The sequence below is a fragment of the Triturus cristatus genome, chromosome 8 (assembly GCF_964204655.1).
Source record: "Triturus cristatus chromosome 8, aTriCri1.1, whole genome shotgun sequence".
Taxonomy (NCBI): Eukaryota; Metazoa; Chordata; class Amphibia; order Caudata; family Salamandridae; genus Triturus; species Triturus cristatus.
In genome coordinates, this window is record NC_140591.1 from 62,084,771 (window position 1) to 62,104,145 (window position 19,375).

Genomic DNA, 19,375 nt, shown 5'->3' on the forward strand with positions numbered 1-19,375 from the left:
CTGCACTTGTCGATGGGCATTACCGCGCAGCTTCTTCTGGCAGTTCTGCACTTGTTGATGGGCATTACAGCGCAGCTTCTTCTGCCAGTCCTGCACTTGTCGATGGGTTTTACCGCGCAGCTTCTTCTGGCAGTTCTCAAATTGTCAACAGCCTACTTCACCATATGATTCTAAAACAGGTGCCAGGAAATGTAACCTCCTTTCACTGGCATGCACATGCTCTCCATGTGATAATGTGCTCTCAACCCCTACCCAATGCACATTACCCTGCTCACGTATACTTAGACAAAGCATGCTCAAGAGAACTCCTAAGAGAGCTTCTTCAAAGACCCCCTTTTCAGCCCACTCTCTCTTTGTTTTCATATGGTAGACACCAGGCGGAGTCTAGAGACCATGTGAACCCGAGGTGACGACGAGGACTAGATAAAATGCTGCTACTTTTCCTAGATTCGTCACAGGAAAACTTGGATCAAAGAGATCAAAATAGGGAAACAGGATTGAAAGAAAGGAACAAAATAAGTTGAATAAATGAGCAGGGCAAAAGGAGAAATAGTGGAAAAGAGGGACAAAAGTAGGAAAATGGATGAGAGATAAGATGAAGAGAAATAGAATGCAAAGAGGGAAGAGAAGGCGGCAAAAGGTTGATAAAAATGCACAAAATACTGGAGCCAGCAACAGCCTGGAAATGTGCAGAGATTGGCTCTTGGTGACCATATAACAGACACAATAACTTTAATGCCAAATTCACTTACCGGCTACACTTAGGGCCACCATGGCAGGTGGCGAGGTCTCCTCAGTGGCTTTGTACCAACTCCCATTGCTCTGCGGCAGCCAGATGCTCACACGGCAGAAGTAGAAGCCACCATCCGCGTCTTCTGTAGCATCCACACTCAAGCGGTAGGAGCCGGACTCTAAGTGGCTGAGGTGTGTCCGGGCAGACTCCATCACCACAGACTGGTGGTCCACGCTGGCGACGACCTCAGAATTCTCTAAGCTATCATCAGGAGTTGGACTGATGTACCAGGCCACCTCGGTCTGTGCCATACCCTCCACCGACGCAGCCACCACACACGTCAGCTCTAAGGGGTCCCCTCTGCGCAGAGACACGTCGCTTTCATTGACTGACACGCTGAGAGCTGTGGAGACGAGACAAAACAGCAGATGAGACCCCCTGACAGTTTTTATTGTGATAGCACATACACATAGCAGGCATGTGGTAAGGAATTTCAGCACACACCTGATGAGAGATATTGTGTGCCTCCAACACACAGCAAATGGGTCCAAACCAAGGGGCACAACATTTCACAATCAACAAGGAACACATACTTTGGATGAGCAATGAAGAGGAAAACATTTACTGCAGATAAAGATGTCAGCAATTCACTGCAATGAACGGATAAATACTTTCAGAATTAAATTATTAATGCATCTTTTCATTCTCGGTCAATAATGACCTCTCAAGCAAGTTTGTGTCACAGTACTAATAAAACAAGTATTGGCAAGCACAACAGGTCTGGCGTTGGCTGCCAGTTCTGTGGTTTTGTCAATGCTTCTTTTGTAAGGTTTTTGTAAAACCTTATTGTTGGGGAAGCTGCCGGACTCTCACCAATATAAATAAAATAAACTGGCTAGAAGCAACAATAAAAAAATGTTTACAAAAAGTATGCATTGTCACAGAAGTCCCACATGGCCTCAGTAAAGAACCACTCTGTTTGCTGAGGGGCTCCTAGGAAAATGGCAGAATGCAGTTGCGTGTAGTGAAGTTAGCCAATGTGTGCAGTTGACTGACCCATTGCTACACACTGTAGGGGGTGTGAGAATAATAAGAAACGAAACAATTGACCAGAGGATGAAAAGGGCTAACTGATAAAAATATATATATATATATATGTATAGTTCGAAACCTGAAAAACTTAAGCAGGCTTGTCTTCTTTCTGTGATGCCAATCATCATGTGTCTGTCTGATGTCTCAACAGCATCTAGAAACAATGGCTCGTATGGCTTGATAACCAAATATGTAATACACAAAGCCCAATGGCAATAACAACAAAGGGTTAACGTGACGTCAGAGAGAAAAATTGACCACACACATTAGAACCTTGGTAACAAACATTGTTCTTTATATTTACAATGAAAAAGTTTTAACTAAAAAACAATTTCACAATATACATTCAAACAAAAAAATATTTTCAGACGTATCTTGCGGAAGAACTGGTACATTTCTGTCTTGAGTTTAAAGAAATTTGTATGTTCAGTTATAACAAAAGATAATCCCTTACTTAGTAGGGAGACCTCAGCAGAGGATAGGAGGTGTTGGGACAAGTTAAAAATAGGAATACTCTCAGTCTCATTGTTGGCTTCATTTAATATGCTAGAACATCTCCTTCCCTAAATAATATCGCATATTGACGGTATTTTCATTTAATTCCTAGGTGTCCCTACACTAAATTGTCCTGAAGAGACCCTCCATTGTAAATAGGGTCGAAACGTCGTTGACGAGATTTATGAGGCAAACCCGTATCCAACACTTATGATAAATAAGTGTTGATAAACCGCATCTTAATAATTCTCTTTTTGGTCGCCCATATAATGAATAATTGAAACCTTTATATGTTGCACTTTGTTGTTATAATTTTGTTGCTTAGGTTTATGTTTTTCACTGGGACACTTCTTAGAATTGTCTAAAGAAACTGTTATTTTGTTTGAATGTATATTGTGAAATTGTTTTTTAGTTAAAACTTTTTCATTGTAAATATAAAGAACAATGTTTGTTACCAAGGTTCTAATGTGTGTGGTCAATTTTCCTTTCTGACGTCACGTTAACCCTTTGTTGTTATTGCCGTTGGGCTTTGTGTATTACATATTTGGTTATCAAGCCATACGAGCCATTGTTTCTGTCCAATAATTAATACCCAGGCTCTGTATGAGTAGGGTCCCCTTGTTCTTTGTCAAATCAACAGCATCTAGGGCTGATTTTAGGCAAGTGCTTGCAATATTTTTCCCATCTGGGCTGCTCTCTTGATGCTGTTCTGGTAGGAGTCTCATGAACTATCCTATCTCTTCCCAATGTTGTTAGACGTGGCGGTGGAGCAACGCATTTGAATTTGCGATGCACCATTCATTTGCTGCACTTCTCTCTACCTTTCAACCCATGAGGTCCATCCTCTTACTCTCCTTAGCTGGAGAAGTTCCTTTTGTGCTTGGCACATTTGTTCTTTTCCGAGCTGTGGTTGTTATAATAGAATCTGCAGGGATCACACCCTTAATGTACCTTGTGACCCTAGAGGAGTGTTTATACTGCTCTGCTCGAGCAGTAAACCACTCTACATATGGCCGGCTCTTTAAAAGCTTCCTTCCCTTGATCTAACACTTAGCAACATAGGGAGAAATTGTGTAGGGAGAAGAGTTTCTAATAAAAAGCATGATTGGTGTTGACCTCCACATCTATCTGTTGGATTCTTGATCACCCGATTAAAAACCCCAATGTCGTTGGGCGCGGACTGCCTCGAAGGCTATGTTTCAGCAGCCTCTACTGGGAATCTGTTTCAAGATCCTGCTGTTTCTTGGGATTCTGAAGCCTCAGAACCCATGTACATTTCTTCCTCCTCCTCTTCACAGAAGACTTCCTTTTCCTGCTCCTCCTGAGGTTCAGTAGTTCTGGGTGGCTCTATGCTTTCAACGCCTTTTTCTCCCTTTTCCGTTATCGTTGAGCTCTTGGATTCGATAATATTTTAGACTTTTGTTGAAGTCCTTCTTCTTTTGTATAAGAATAGTCATTTTGGCCTCAAGCCTTCTCCTCTTCCTCGCCATCTCAGGCGCTTCTTGTTCAGCATCGAGAATTTCAGTTTTTCTCTTTGTCGAAGAGTCTTTCGAAGATAGTGCAGATGCGAACCGGGTCTCTCTGATTTTGACCGCACCTGTTTTATCATCAATACGTCTTTTCCTTGAGTGTCCATCACCGTCTTGGATTTTTCAGAGATCTTTATCGCTGCGGTGTCCTTTTCGAAGGATCCGAGGGAACTCTTTTCTTTATGCGCTGCTGCCGCCGTTGAGTGATTCGATGCAGAGTCTCCCTTCAAGGTCTTAGACTCTGTTTTTTCGGAATTACGTTTTTCGAGGACAGTGGTTCACTTACCTCTCGAGAAGTCTTCTTGCCACCTTGTGTATTGTTGTCCACAATCTGGATGTCTGTCTCTCCTTCCAGTGCTTTGGCGATGTTCTCCTTGTCGCTTGAGAGGACCAAGTCTCATAGAGACTGAGATGCTTGTTGGCCCTGCATGTTGTAGTTGGCTTCCCTCTGCCTCCCTCTCACCCTCAGAATCTTCGGGGTGAACGCAGAGCATGCGTTGCAATCATCACTTCGGTGGTCTACCGACAAGCAGAGGTATCAAATGCACACTGTTCTTTAATTTAAAAAAAGAAGATGGTAGAGGCAACTGGGTTTGTCATAACTATAATGTTTAAACCCTCTTGTGTCCGTTGTCCTTTGGTTAGCAGTGACCACCAGGGGTCACATGCAATCCTCGTGCCCCTTGAGTGAGAGAGGCATCAGTTCATTGTCAGTGGAATGATAGCCACTACACTAGGTTGCAGTTTCCGGGATGGAGATCTTTTGTTCTCCTGGGTTTGCATCAGTTACACAGAGTCCTGAATCTATCGGAATGTCCCACACAACCAGGTCTCACCTTGTCCAGCTCTGGACTCACCTGGAGCAAAAACCACCAGATGTCTGTTGGAAACATTTGAGGGCTGGCCCCTTGAAGGGAGGACATCTTCAAGAGTTCCAATACAACACTGTTTGCAGAAACAGGTCTTACTTGAGCCCATCCATTGAGTGAGACATTCTTGGAGTGGTCCTTTCATGACCAAGTGCACCCTTTCACTTGCTTCTTCTAAGGACTCTTATGGTGACAGTGGCTCTGAAGTTTGGAATCTTGTGACATCATCTTTGAGTTTAGGGTGAGTGATATGAGTAATACGGGACATCACTACTCTCTTCTCGACCATCCAATGGTAGATCTCTATTTCCTGGCTGCAGACCTGGGTGTAGACCTTTGGGAGTGCATTATCATATTCACTTTGTGGGATGGGGGGGGGAGGGGTGGCGTGAAAAGGACACTTTGCAGCAACTACTTGGGTATACATCATCAACAGAGAGTGGACGGTTTATAGCAAATTGATCTATTATCTATTGTATCTACAGGTCCTTCAGCCTTATCTCCCAGAGGTGAACTAGGGTGATGCCACCTCCTTCTACTGGGCACACAGACCCCTTTTATTAAGCGATGAATATCACACTAGTCTCAAGGCGCTGTGCTCCTGCCGTTCCTTATATAATTTGTTAGACACACAGGGGTTTTCACCATCTTAAGCTGCAGGCCTTTCCCTTTTGCAAGCTATAGAAGGGCATCCCTTTGCACATAGGACCCAACCAAGGAAGCAAAAGTGCCCATCCCAGTACACAGAGGTGGGCACAGACCTTTGGGTACAATGCACCATCCTTTGTAGCCTTTAATTGGGCCTCTATGGCCCATGGTTCCTTTTGCCACTTCCTTCTCATTGATGGACTGCTACTCTTGCCAATCCAAGCTCTTGTCCTCTTCTACAGAGATTCGCAGTTGTTGGTGGAGCAAGGAAGGCTCCGCCCCTTGACAGCTCAACGTTTCAGGGCTAAGGACCCTCCGTTCTTCCTGTCTGTATGGTTGCTCTGCCAAATCCTCCCCACAGGGCCCATGCTGAAGCCCCAAGTATGCCCTGCACAGGCGCGAGCACAGAACGCTGTCCACAGGGTTCGAGTCTGCGCACTGCACAGGACACTGGGCTATGGCCTAGGCCTACAAGCACAAGACACCGTCCCCCACGACCAGGTCTGCGCAGTGTAAAGGCACGCACACAAGACACCGTTCCCGCTACCATGTCTGTGCAGGGTATGGAGAAGCGTGAGAGTTAACGAAGCGCGCCTTTAGGGCCCGGCCCCCGGGATCCCTGTCATGCCCATTGGTAGGGAGAAATGCTTCCGGGGAACAGCCATGACGTAGTTCTGCCCTGGGGCTCGGCGCGGGAAATGGGGAGGAGCCATGGCCTATTTAGGCCTCGGTATCACTGGGATAGCCCTCTTCTTTCCGCGCTGGGTCCCAGGAACATTGCTGTTAACTAGCAGTTCGTCCCAACGCCATTTCTTGGGGATTGGCAGCAGTCTCGACGAGGACAGGGATCGGACTGGATTATTTGCAGCTGGGCATCGCGTTGGGATCGGGAGATAGTCGGGCTGTGTCGTTGCTAAAGTATTTAGGCTGGTCCACGTGTGGACGGAGGTAAGGTGTCGGGGCTCGGGCGGGTTTTTTGGGCAGCCTCCGCGGGGTGAGCGGGTGAGGTTTCTCCCGGTAATTATTTCGTGGGAACGCAGCCGGCCCTCGGAGGCTGCCTGGGAACTGCTCTCGAGGACTCGGACCGGGTTTCCTGCCACGTGGGGGGGACCGGCGGGTTAGGGCGAGGCACAGCATAAGTAGCAACGTAGCGGGGAATTCAGAGTTCCCGGGCGAGCCACAGCATAGCTTGCAACCGTGTTAACAAAGTAGCGAGGAATTCAGAGTTCCTGCCTTGGTAGCGGGCCTCTAAGCTCCTCGCTGGAAGTCAGATCGGCGCGCGGGATTTTTTTGTGCGCGAGGGGGCAATAAAGAGTGCGTAGTGAGCGCGTTGAGTCACGAGGGAAGGAGGTGCTACACAAGTGGGGACGCGCAGTAGTGCAGTGCCGGAAGGAGGGCGCTAGACAAGCGGGGTACTGCTTTAAAAGCGGAGCAGGAGAATTTCTTGCTTGGCTGAGCGCAAAGGAGGTATTGCCTGAGTCGCGCTGGAAAGAGGAGCGGCGTGCGGCATTTAAGGGCAGTATTGGGGGCAATTAAGTGGACTGTTAAGTTGAATAGAGACAGAGCACGAGGTGGGGAGGACCTAGAACTGATCCCCAATTTTGTGAGCGGAAGGCAGCGCGTGCATTTGCTAGGGGGCATTACCAGGCGCCAAGAGAAGTAAGTGTTGGCAGCAGTCAAGGGGGAGAATATCGGCAAAAGAGCTCAATAAGAAGCGCAAGGGGGCACAGCTCTTGAAGCTTGTACTAGCGAAAATGGGGGAAAACGAGAGTAGTGATGATGAGCAGGGAGAGCAAGAGACGGAACCGAACCGGGGCCAAGACCCAGAGCCGGTCCCAGACACTGAGTTGGTAGATCGCCTGCACAGATCCAAAGTCCCTCCCAGGGCAGCTTTCCCTCCATTAGAGTAGAGGCCCAGGACACAGACAGGGAAAGGAAAAGGGAAGAGCCCCAAGGCCACCAGGCAGACCAACAATAATAGGAAAGGACAAGGGACTATCGAACCAGAGCGGCCGCCCCCACAGCCAGAGACTCCCCTACCACCACCCTTACTAGAGCCAGCGCAACCATGTCCAAAGATAGGGGAGCGTGACAAGGTGGGGACAATACTAGCTGAGATCAGGGGCGCACTGAAAGCTTTAGCGCCGGCACCTAGTCCTGAGTGTCCTGCTGTACCAACAGAACCACTAGTCATTCTACCTATGCTCCACAAGGAACGGGGGGCGCTACCTGTAACAGTTACAGGCCAACCTACAGAACAGCCAGGGGGAGACACGCATTCCACCGCTAGCATTTTGGCATCCATGGCTACATTGCTGGCTCAGTTAGCGGCCCCGGCAGAACCAAGCGAGGCCGACAGCACACCAGTAGCTCCATGGGTGCCACAGTCTGCCACCGAGACTGGCCTCCAGGAAATTAATAAACAGGTGGCGCTCTTAGGCAAAGCGCAGGGCAAGGCAGTGAGTGTGGCTGCCCCGGCGGTGGGTCAAGCGGCCCCCGACCAATCGGAGGCAACAACAGGGACCGCATAAGGTAAGTCGGTGAAAAATACTGATAAAACTACAGAGGGCAAGTCAACAGCAATTGGGGGCCAGGATACAGTGTTGTCCAAACGCGGGAAATTGGCGGCGCACGTGTCACAAGACATGAGGGAGAAGATTTGGAAGGGGGAATTTACTGATATGTATTCGTTAATTAGACCAAAAAGACGGGAAGTTGAGCCCAAAGAAAAGGAGGGTAAAGGAGGATCTTTCAGAGACAGGAAACCTAGAGTGGACGAGTCTATCACAAATTGGCAGTTCGGTTTTAATGTTTTTTCTTCAGTGATGTTAGAAAAGAAGCCGGAGTCGGCCATCCCATTGATGTGTTATGCTAACAAGATCCTGAAGGCTCATACAACATACGGGGGGACTGCGTGGATGGACTATGATAGGGATTGCAGATGGGCAAAGGTTGAGGACCCCGACATGGAGTGGGATCAAACTGAAGTTAATGTATGGTTGGAAAGTATAAACAATAAGGCACAAATGAAGCAGCCCTTTCGGACTTCACAGGGAGGGGCAGGCGAGAAAAAAGGGACGTTTTGGGCCTTTAATAAAAAAAGTGTGTACATGGCCACCAGGAGCATGTAAATTCAAACATGCGTGTGCATTCTGCGGCCATCCTTCTCACCCCGAATTTAAGTGTAACAAAAAATCAAAAGACAGGGGCAGGGACCACAAGCCACCACAGCAATAGGTTACCCACCCCAGTAAAGATAGGGAAGCTGATTTTTTGGCTGAGTCAGTACCCCGACAGGAACGCAGCCACAACAATTTTCCAAGGTTTTTCCACGGGTTTTCGCATTCCAGCCCAAGGGGTGCCTCCCAAAAAATTTAGTGTCAGCACGCATGCATGCTTCAGTGGTGTCTCAGAAAGTCAATAAGAAAAGGGTGTGGGGGCGGATAGCAGGCCCATTCCTCGACCCCCCCGTTGCCTGGTTATGTTTGCTCACCACTGGGAGTGGTCCCCAAAAAGGAGCCTGGCCAGTTCAGGATGATTCAGAACTTGTCAGCACCAAGGGGAGCATCAGTGAATGACGACATAGATCCGTCACTGTGCTCAGTGACTTATTCTTCTTTTGATGCCGCATTACAGAAGATTCGTGATTTAGGGCCGAACACCTTCATGGCAAAAAGAGACATTGAGTCTGCCTTCCGGCTCATGCCTGTACACCCCGATGACTATCATCTGTTAGGTTTTCAGCCTGAGCACCAGTTTTACTACGATAAATGTATGCCAATGGGTTGCAGGTACTTTGAGATGCCCAGCTCCATGCTGCAATGGCTCTTTACTGTTAGCACTGGTCTCAAGGACATTGTGCACGATTTGGATGACTTCATGGTGATGGGTCCCTCGTCATTGGATGACTGTGACCAGGCACTGGGGGAACTAGTGGAGATGTTGCAGGAGTTGGGGGTGCCATTGGCCCCGGGTAAGACCGTAGGCCCTGCTAGGTGCATGTCCTTCCTTGGCATCGAGATAGACACAGTGATGGGGGAATGCAGATTGCCGCTAGACAAGGTCCAGGCTTTTTCAGGGTCAATAAATGCAGCCCTGGCTGGTAAAAAAAAAGTAACAATGCATCAGCTTCAAGTGCTGGTGGGGCAGCTGAATTTTGCATTACGTATCATCCCGATGGGGCGCCCCTTCTCAAGATCAATAGCGAGGGCAATGTCTGGTTTGACACAGAAGCACCGTCATATGCGACTGCAGGCAGAGGTGAGAGAAGACCTAACGAAGCGCGCCTTTAGGGACCGGCCCCCGGGATCCCCGTCACGCTCATTGGTAGGGAGAAATGCTTCCGGGGCACAGCCATGACGGAGTCCCGCCCTGGGGCTCGGCGCGGGAAATGGGGAGGAGCCATGGCCTATTTAGGCCTCTGTATCACTGGGATGGCCCTCTTCTTTCCGTGCCGGGTCCCAGGAACGTTGCTGTTGCTGCTAACTCCCACCCACCCGTCCCATTATGTAGATTTTGGAGGGGGGATGGCGGTAAAGAGGACATAGAGCATTGACTCGCAAAGTTTTAAAGGGAGTCCTCCTTACATACTCCCTAGGCCAGCACTGGGGGGGATGGACGGTAAGCTCTCCGCAGGGAGAATGGGTACAACGGCCGTGGAGGCAAGGGCGCCAGGTCACGAATTGAGGCAAGGGCACCAGGTCACAAATTGAGGCAGGGGGCAGCGGCCCCTGATTATCCCCTTCAAGCCTCCTTAGCAGCCTGGTGGTAGAGGAGTGGGCCCCAGGTAATGGCGGACAAGGTCCAGAGGGCTGGGGCCTACCTCTCAAGGACGCAGGTGGGTCACGCCTTGCGTGGTCTCTCTATCTTGGAGAGCCGAACCAGAGGGCCCCTCGGTGCTGGGAGCAAGCAATATAAAAATGTCTGATGATATGACTGTGATTTGATTGTTGATATTAAAATTGTTGATATTAAAATTGCCAATATTGAATTTGAAAAAGTATGTGATATGTGTTGTGAATATGCATCATTAATTGTCATGTTTAGGAGTGTTATGTAAAATTAAACATGGCCGTTTATACCCACACTTGGAAAGTATTAAGGAGTGTTTGTGGGTAACTTGGGAGAGGGTCAGAGATCAATCTAGGGGGGCCGGGTCCTAAAGACACGCACACAAGACACCGTCCCCACGACCAGGTCTGTGCAGGGTAAAGGCGACAGACCCCCACGACCAGGGCTGTGCAGGGTAAAGGCACGCACACAAGACACCATCCCCCACGACCAGGTCTGTGCAGGGTAAAGGCACGCACACAAGACACCGTCCCCACGACCAGGTCTGTGCAGGGTAAAGGCACGCACACAAGACACCGTCCCCATGACCAGGTCTGTGCAGGGTAAAGGCACGCACACAAGACACCATCCCCACTACCAGGTCTGTGAAGGGTAAAGACGACAGACCCCCCACGACCAGGGCTGTGCAGGGTAAGGGTAAAGGCACGCACACAAGACATCGTCCCCACGACCAGGTCTGTGCAGGGTAAAGACGACAGACCCCCCACGACCAGGGCTGTGCAGGGTAAAGGCACGCACACAAGACATCGTCCCCACGACCAGGTCTGTGAAGGGTAAAGGCACGCACACAGGACACCGTCCCCACTACCAGGTCTGTGAAGGGTAAAGGCACACACACAAGACACCGTCCCCACGACCAGGTCTGTGAAGGGTAAAGGCACGCACACAAGACATCGTCCCCACGACCAGGTCTGTGAAGGGTAAAGGCACGCACACAGGACACCGTCCCCACTACCAGGTCTGTGAAGGGTAAAGGCACACACACAAGACACCGTCCCCACGACCAGGTCTGTGAAGGGTAAAGGCACGCACACAAGACATCGTCCCCACGACCAGGTCTGTGCAGGGTAAAGACGACAGACCCCCCACGACCAGGGCTGTGCAGGGTAAAGGCACGCACACAAGACTCCGTCCCCACGACCAGGTCTGTGCAGGGTAAAGGCACGCACACAAGGTACCGTCCCCACAACCAGGTCTGTGCAGGGTAAAGGCACACACACAAGACACCGTCCCCACGACCAGGTCTGTGAAGGGTAAAGGCACACACACAAGACTCCGTCCCCACGACCAGGTCTGTGAAGGATAAAGGCGACAGACCCCCATGACCAGGGCTGTGCAGGGTAAAGGCACACACACAAGACACCGTCCCCACAACCAGGTCTGTGCAGGGTAAAGGCACGCACACAAGACTCCGTCCCCACGACCAGGTCTATGCAGGGTAAAGGCACGCACACAAGACACCGTCCCCACTACCAGGTCTGTGCAGGGTAAAGGCACGCACACAAGACACCGTCCCCACGACCAGGTCTGTGCAGGGTAAAGGCGACAGACCCCCACGACCAGGGCTGTGCAGGGTAAAGGCACGCACACAAGACACCGTCCCCACGACCATGTCTGTGCAGGGTAAAGGCACGCACACAAGACAACGTCCCCAGACGGCTACAATGCACACGCATAAGCACCGGTAGTCACCCACATGGTGCAGGCCTGCTGCACCGCACAGGGAGGGACAAGCACAGTAAGCTGTCCCCACAGGCCTGGCCTGCTGCATCACAGAGGGACAAGCAAAGTAGGCCATACCCACAGGCCATGCCTGCTGCACAGCGCACACAATGGGATTCAAACTGGCCCAGGGCTGCGGCACCGCACAGGAACGAGCAGAGCAGGCAGTCCCCCCCCTCCCCCCCCTCCCCCCCCCAGGGCCTAGGGCACCTGCACTGCACTGTACAGGCACGCGCACTGGAGAGCGTCCTCACAGCCCAGGCCTGTTGCACCACAGAGGGACAAGCACAGTAGGCTATCCCCACAGCCCAGGCCTGTTGCACCACAGAGGGACAAGCAAAGTAGGCCATACCCACAGGCCAGGCCTGCTGCACCACGCACCCAGTGTGGTTCACACTGGCTCAGGGCTGCTGCACTGCAGACACGAGCACAGCACACAGTCATCACAGGCCAGACCTGTTGCACTGCACAGACACGAGCACAGAACGCTGTACCCAGAATCCCTGCCTGCTGTACTGCACATGCAAAAACAATTGAAGGCCAGAATGCTGGGCAATGTCATACATTCACCCCAATACAGAGATCTGGGCCTAAATCCATCGTTTCTTTGCTCACCATGCCGTTACAGTTTGGACCCAGCCATATGCAAACCAGTTTTGACCCTGTGCCTCATGGGAACAGTCCAGCCCGAACTGCCAAGCCAGGTCCTCCCTGGACTGGAAACAAGCACCCTAGGACCGGTTTCGGGGTTTCACCGCTCTTCAGCCAGGATAGCTTGACTCCAGTGGCATGGAGAGCAAGGGAAGCAGATAATGACAAGCACACCCCGTGTTCAATACTTGGTAACTTTGCCAACAGTTCAAAGGGTGCCAGTGGGTACCGCCTTCTGATCAAAAAGGCATGTGAATCACACACAGTCTGATGGAGAGCAAGGGACCTATGTCTGGATATACCCGTCCCACTCGGGGTGACTCGGTCTATTAACTCATTGTGTTTGCTTTGTTCGCCCTAAGTTGGCAGGGTATGCCCAGACGTGGGTCCCTCGCTCACTTTGCCACTGGATTCAAGACAGCCTGACTGATGAGGGGTGTTGCCCCGAACCGGTCCCAGGATGCTTGTTTCCAGTCCACGGAGGACCTGGCTTGGCAGTTAGGGCTGGACTGTTCCCATTGGGCACAGGGTCAAGACTGATTTGCATATGGCTGTGTCTGAAATGAGGTGGCGAAGTGAGCTAAAGAACAATGATAGATTCAACCCAGATCTGTGACTGGGGGTGAGTGTCTGATAAGTTTCAGCGCTCCGCCCATCATATTGGACTGTTGCACCATACAGGCACGATCATAGGCCGCCGCCCCCCCTCTCCCACCCCCCCTCTCCCTCCCCGCCCACCCAGTCAGCCATTCTGCCTCATAGGCAGGAGCACAGTACACCGTCCCCACAGCATCCAAAAACCCATCACTGCCTGAGGGCAAATCGCCCCGGAAGGTACCCAAAACTCAACACTGTCAGAAGGCAACCGCCGCGGCAGCCATCAAAAGCTCATCACCACCAGAAGACATTTGGCAGACGAATACAAGACTCTGCGACTAAACTTGCTGACACTTCCGCAAACCATATTGACCGCAACCTGCGGCCTTTCACAGCGCTGACCTTGTGATCCAACCTCAACTGTGACAAAGCGTCACACATCAATAAGACAACCGAAACAGCGACTAAAAAACTCAAAATGAATGTGGAGTAATGAGGCTATTGCCTCGGTATCCAAAAACTCACCGCTGTCAGATCGAATCTGACAGGCGAAAACAAGAAACACTGTCTGTCCCCACAGCCTAGGCCTCTTGCACTGCACAGGACGCTTCCCCTTTGCCTGCTGCACTGAACGCCCAAAAGCACAGGACGCTACCCCCAAGGCCCAGGCCTCCTGCAGTGCACAGGAAACCATCACCCGCGGCCCAGGCCTGCTGCACTGCATGGAAAGTTGGCTGTCCCTCCCTGCCGAGGCATTCTGCACAGGCACAAGCACTGGACGCTTTTCTCAATGCCCAGCCCTACAGCACGGCACAGGCACGAGCACTGTTCCGAGGGCCCAGGACTGCTTCACTGCACAGGCACGTGCACAGAGCACAGTTCCAAGGGCCTAGAACTGCTTCACTGCACGAGAACAGGGCACTGTGCCGAGGGCCCAGTACTGCTTTACTGCACAGGCACGAACACAGGACACTGCTCCGAGGGCCCAGGACTGGGGCTGCTTCACTGCACAGGCACAAGCACAGGGCACTGTTCCGAGGCCCAGGACTGCTTCACTGCACAGGCACGAACACAGGACACCGTTCCGAGGGCCCAGGACTGGGACTGCTTCACTGCACAGGCACAAACACTGTTCCGAGGGCCCAGGACTGGGACTGCTTCACTGCACAGGCACAAACACTGTTCCGAGGGCCCAGGACTGGGACTGCTTCACTGCACAGGCACGAGAACAGAGCACTATTCCCAGGACTGGGACTGCTTCACTGCACAGGCACAAGCACAGGGCACTGTTCCGAGGCCCAGGACTGCTTCACTGCACAGGTACGAGCACTGTTCCGAGGGCCCAGAACTGCTTCACTGCACAGGCACGAGCACAGGACACTGTTCCGAGGGCCCAGGGCTGCTTCACTGCGCAGGCACGAGCACATGACACGGTTCCGAGGGCCCAGGGCTGCTTCACTGCACGAGCACAGGACACTGTTCCGAGGCCCATGACTGGGACTGCTTCACTGCACAGGCACGAGCACAGGGCACTGTTCTGAGGGCCCAGAACTGTTTCACTGCACAGGCACGAGCACACTGTTCCGAGGGACCAGGGCTGTTTCACTGCACAGGTACGAGCACAGGGCACTGTTCCGAGGGCCCAGGGCTGCTTCACTGCACAGGCACGAGCACAGGGCGACGGCCCAGCCCTGGCTGCTTCACTGCACAGGCACGAGCACAGGGCACTGTTGCGAGGGCCCAGGAGTGCCTCGCTGCACGAGCACAGGGCACAGTTCCGAGGGCCCAGGGCTGCTTCACTGCACAGGCACGAGCACAGGGCACTGTTGCGAGGGCCCAGGGCTGCTTCACTGCACAGGCACGAGCACAGGGCACTGTTGCGAGGGCCCAGGAGTGCTTCACTGCACATGCACGAGCACAGGGCACTGCTCCGAGGGCCCAGGGCTGCTTCACTGCACAGGCACGAGCACAGGGCACTGTTCCGAGGGCCCAGAGCTGCTTCACTGCACAGGCACGAGCACAGGGCACTGTTGTGAGGGCCCAGGGCTGCTTCACTGCACAGGCACGAGCACAGGGCGCCGGCCCAGCCCTGGCTGCGTGGGACACTGCGCTCTGTTTATGTTTTGGCCTCGTATCCAGGGGCTCAGATTTCGTTTATTTGCAATGCCCGTGGCTTTTCTTTGCTAATCGGTCACCTGTTCCGGATCTCCTGAGTCACCCACAGCAGAGTGGAAAAAACCTGCCGTGGACGCCTTCCAGGGGAAACAAAGGAGCCGACAGGTGCCACTAGAAGCCGACCTTCTAGCCGCTCCCTGCGCATCCAAGCTTTGCAAAACTGCGGCCAAAACTTCAAAAGAACGCACGCTGCAAGTGCGGACAACTAAATACAGGTCTGGGCGGCGCCGACGGGCCGTTAACACCGTGTGATCCGTGGCAGGGGCAACAGAGCGTGAAGGACTCACTCGGAGAAAGACACAGCCCCACTGGGCACCCCTCAACCAAACACTGCACTAACGCGCCACGAACACTGCACGAGACAGGTCCAACGATACAAAACAGTGGCTCAGACACTGCGCCTGGAAGGCAACGCCCTGGGAAGGCGCTGTATTCCATCGCAAACATCCATTCCACCATCTGGAAAAATCCGTGTATTATTGAGAAAATGCCAAGTAACCCTTACTGTCTACTCCACACAATCGACACCGCCAGATCGGGCGTGCAGCCCACCCCGCCCCCCCCATCCCCCGTGCAGGACGAGCATCCAATGAACTCGTCGTGTTCTGTGCTGAATGAACAGGACAGTGGAGGCAGCGCGTCTCTATGCAGTGTCAGTTACAGTCACTACAACTATTTGTTTGCCGCATTTCCCGCACATCTATGAATAAACTGAGCTTGTCACATAATCTGCCACCTTCTGCTTGACATCCAGATTTTAAGAAAAGCACTGTTTCTAGTTTAAACAAAACAACAGTTACTTAAAAGATGGTGCTTCAAACACTACAAACGTTAGTAGCCATCTTTCAATTATTCATTGCAGCATAAGGTTAAATAAAGCCCCCCCCCACACACACCCCCCCCCCCACACACACCCGGCCCTCTCCCATATTTCACAGCTACTCTCTGGCCCTCTACTGCCGCTCCCCCTCCACCCCCAAGAAGGGTCGAGGCCCCCTGCGCCGCAGGGGCTTGCGTTACTACCCCCTGCCCCCCCCCCCCCGTTCATTGCTCCAGCCACTCGTTAAAGATGGGAGGATTTGACCATATGCAGGGCCACTGGAATTATGCGATTGTGCGGCCGTGGCGATTTTAGCATAATTATAGATTTGCCGCATTTGCAACAGAATCCATTACCTGCCCCATAATCTGCGGATTTTTTTTGTCTCTAGCTCAAACGGTTCAAAAGTTACTAAAAGCAAAGCTGCACGTGTTGCTGCACTTTGGGCTGGGGGGGGAGGGGGGGGGGGTCTCTGAAAAGGGGGGCTGTTCGTCTTTCTGTTGCTTATTGCTATATTTGGGTGTTAAAGTGGGACTAATGAGGTGCAACCAATGCCCAGACTGTGTTCACAAGTGTAAAAATAACAAAAGAATGAAGTAGTACTAAAACAAAATTTGGCGCATTATGCCGGCAAATTTGCCATTCTTTCCGCATAATTTACTATATCATGCAGCATAATTTGGCCCTCACCTACCGCATAATTCCAGTGGCCCTGCCCATTTTGCATGAATAGGCCCAGGAGCCACTAAGGGGGTTTTCTTGCAGCAGGAAGCTACCACTTTATATATTTAAATGTAGTTCAGTGAGTCTCCTAGAATCGTCTCCTTTTTTGTCCTGAGAATATTTCGTTCCCTCCTCACGCAGATTCATGTTTATTAACATCAGTCCTCAAAGCAGCGACTTCAAGAGGGCAGTGGAAGTTCAGAGGAATATGAACACAGCAGCTCTTTTAAGGCCTGGTGCCTGGAATATATGAGAGGGAGAGGGAGAGGGAGAGAGAGAGGGGGAGACATACTGAACATGTAGAAAGCTTCTCTGCAGGGCTGATTCTAAATGAGACGTGCTGCTTCCAGAGGCAGGGGTCCATGGAGTGAACACACACAGGGTAAACACAACCAGAGGCCCGTGGAGCGAACAGACACAGGGTAAACACAACCAGAGGCCGTGGAGCGAACACACACAGGGTAAACACAACCAGAGGCCCGTGGAGTGAACACACAGGGTAAACACAACCAGAGGCCCGTGGAACGAACACACACAGGATAAACACAACCAGAGGCCCGTGGAACGAACACACACAGGGTAAACACAACCAGAGGCCGTGGAGCGAACACACACAGGGTAAACACAACCAGAGGCCCGTGGAGTGAACACACAGGGTAAACACAACCAGAGGCCCGTGGAACGAACACACACAGGATAAACACAACCAGAGGCCCGCGGAACGAACACACACAGGGTAAACACAACCAGAGGCCCGTGGAACGAACACACACAGGGTAAACACAACCAGAGGCCCGTGGAACGAACACACACAGGGTAAACACAACCAGAGGCCCGTGGAGTGAACACACAGGGTAAACACAACCAGAGGCCCGTGGAGTGAACACACACAGGATAAACACAACCAGAGGCCCGTGGAGTGAACACACACCGAGTAAACCCAACCATAGGCCCGTGGAGTGAACACACACAGGATAAACACAACCAGAGGCCGTGGAGTGAACACACACAGGATAAACACAACCAGAGGCCGTGGAGTGAACACACACAGGATAAACACAACCAGAGGCCGTGGAGTGAACACACACACAGGGTAAACACAAGCATGGTCCCGTGGAGCGAACACACACCGAGTAAACACAAGCATGGGCCCGTGGAGCGAATACACACAGGGTAAACACAACCAGAGGCCGTGGAGTGAACACACACAGGATGAACACAACCAGAGGCCGTGGAGTGAACACACACAGGGTAAACACTACCAGAGGGCCGTGGAGCGACCACACACAGGGTAAACACAACCAGAGGCCCATGGAGTGAACACACACAGGGTAAACCCAACCAGAGGCCGTGGAGTGAACACACACAGGGTAAATCCAATCAGAGGCCGTGGAGTGAACACACACAGGGTAAACCCAACCAGAGGCCATGGAGTGAACACACACAGGGTAAACACAACCAGAGGCCGTGGAGTGAACACACACAGGGTAAACACAACCAGAGGTCGTGGAGTGAAAAAACAGAGGGTAAACCCAACCAGAGGCCGTGAAGCGAACACACAGAGGGTAAACACAACCAGAGACCCGTGGAGCGAACACACAGGGTAAACACAACCAGAGGTCCATGGAGTGAGCACACACAGGGTAAACCCAACCAGAGGCCCGTGGAGTATATGCTTGCAGCGTAAACCCATCCAGAGGCCGTGGAGTGAACACACACGGGGTAAACACAACCAGAGGCCCATGGAGTGAACACACACAGGGTAAACCCAACCAGAGGCCGTGGAGTGAACACACACAGGGTAAATCCAATCAGAGGCCGTGGAGTGAACACACACAGGGTAAACCCAACCAGAGGCCATGGAGTGAACACACACAGGGTAAACACAACCAGAGGCCGTGGAGTGAACACACACAGGGTAAACCCAACCAGAGGCCGTGGAGCGAACAAACAGAGGGTAAACCCAACCAGAGGCCGTGAAGCGAACACACAGAGGGTAAACACAACCAGAGACCCGTGGAGCGAACACACAGGGTAAACACAACCAGAGGTCCATGGAGTGAGCACACACAGGGTAAACCCAACCAGAGGCCCGTGGAGTATATGCTTGCAGCGTAAACCCATCCAGAGGCCGTGGAGTGAACACACACGGGGTAAACACAACCAGAGGCCGTGAAGTGAACACACACAGGGTAAACACTACCATAGGCCAGTGGAGCGACCACACACGGGGTAAACACTACCATAGGCCCGTGGAGTGAACACACACGGGGTAAACACTACCAGAGGCCCGTGGAGCGACCACACACAGGGTAAACACTACCAGAGGCCCGTGGAGTGAACACACACAGGGTAAACACTACCAGAGGGCCGTGGAGCGAACACACACAGGGTAAACACTACCATAGGCCCGTGGAGCTAACACACACAGGGTAAACACTACCAGAGGCCGTGGAGTGAGCACACACAG

At 51.9% G+C, this 19,375-nt stretch overlaps 1 protein-coding gene across 2 annotated transcripts in view; it reads right to left on the bottom strand.

The window, feature by feature from the left end:
- The window catches only part of PTGFRN (prostaglandin F2 receptor inhibitor), a 484,819-nt gene that overhangs the window by 221,092 nt on the left and 244,352 nt on the right, over positions 1–19,375 (bottom strand). For both annotated transcript variants that reach the window (XR_014967615.1, XM_085620984.1), the window contains exon 4: positions 753–1,136. Coding sequence is in view for 1 of the 2 variants with exons in the window: in XM_085620984.1 (XP_085477110.1) it covers positions 753–1,136 (384 nt within the window). In the remaining variant the exon portion in view is untranslated. The remainder of the gene's footprint in view (positions 1–752; positions 1,137–19,375) is intronic.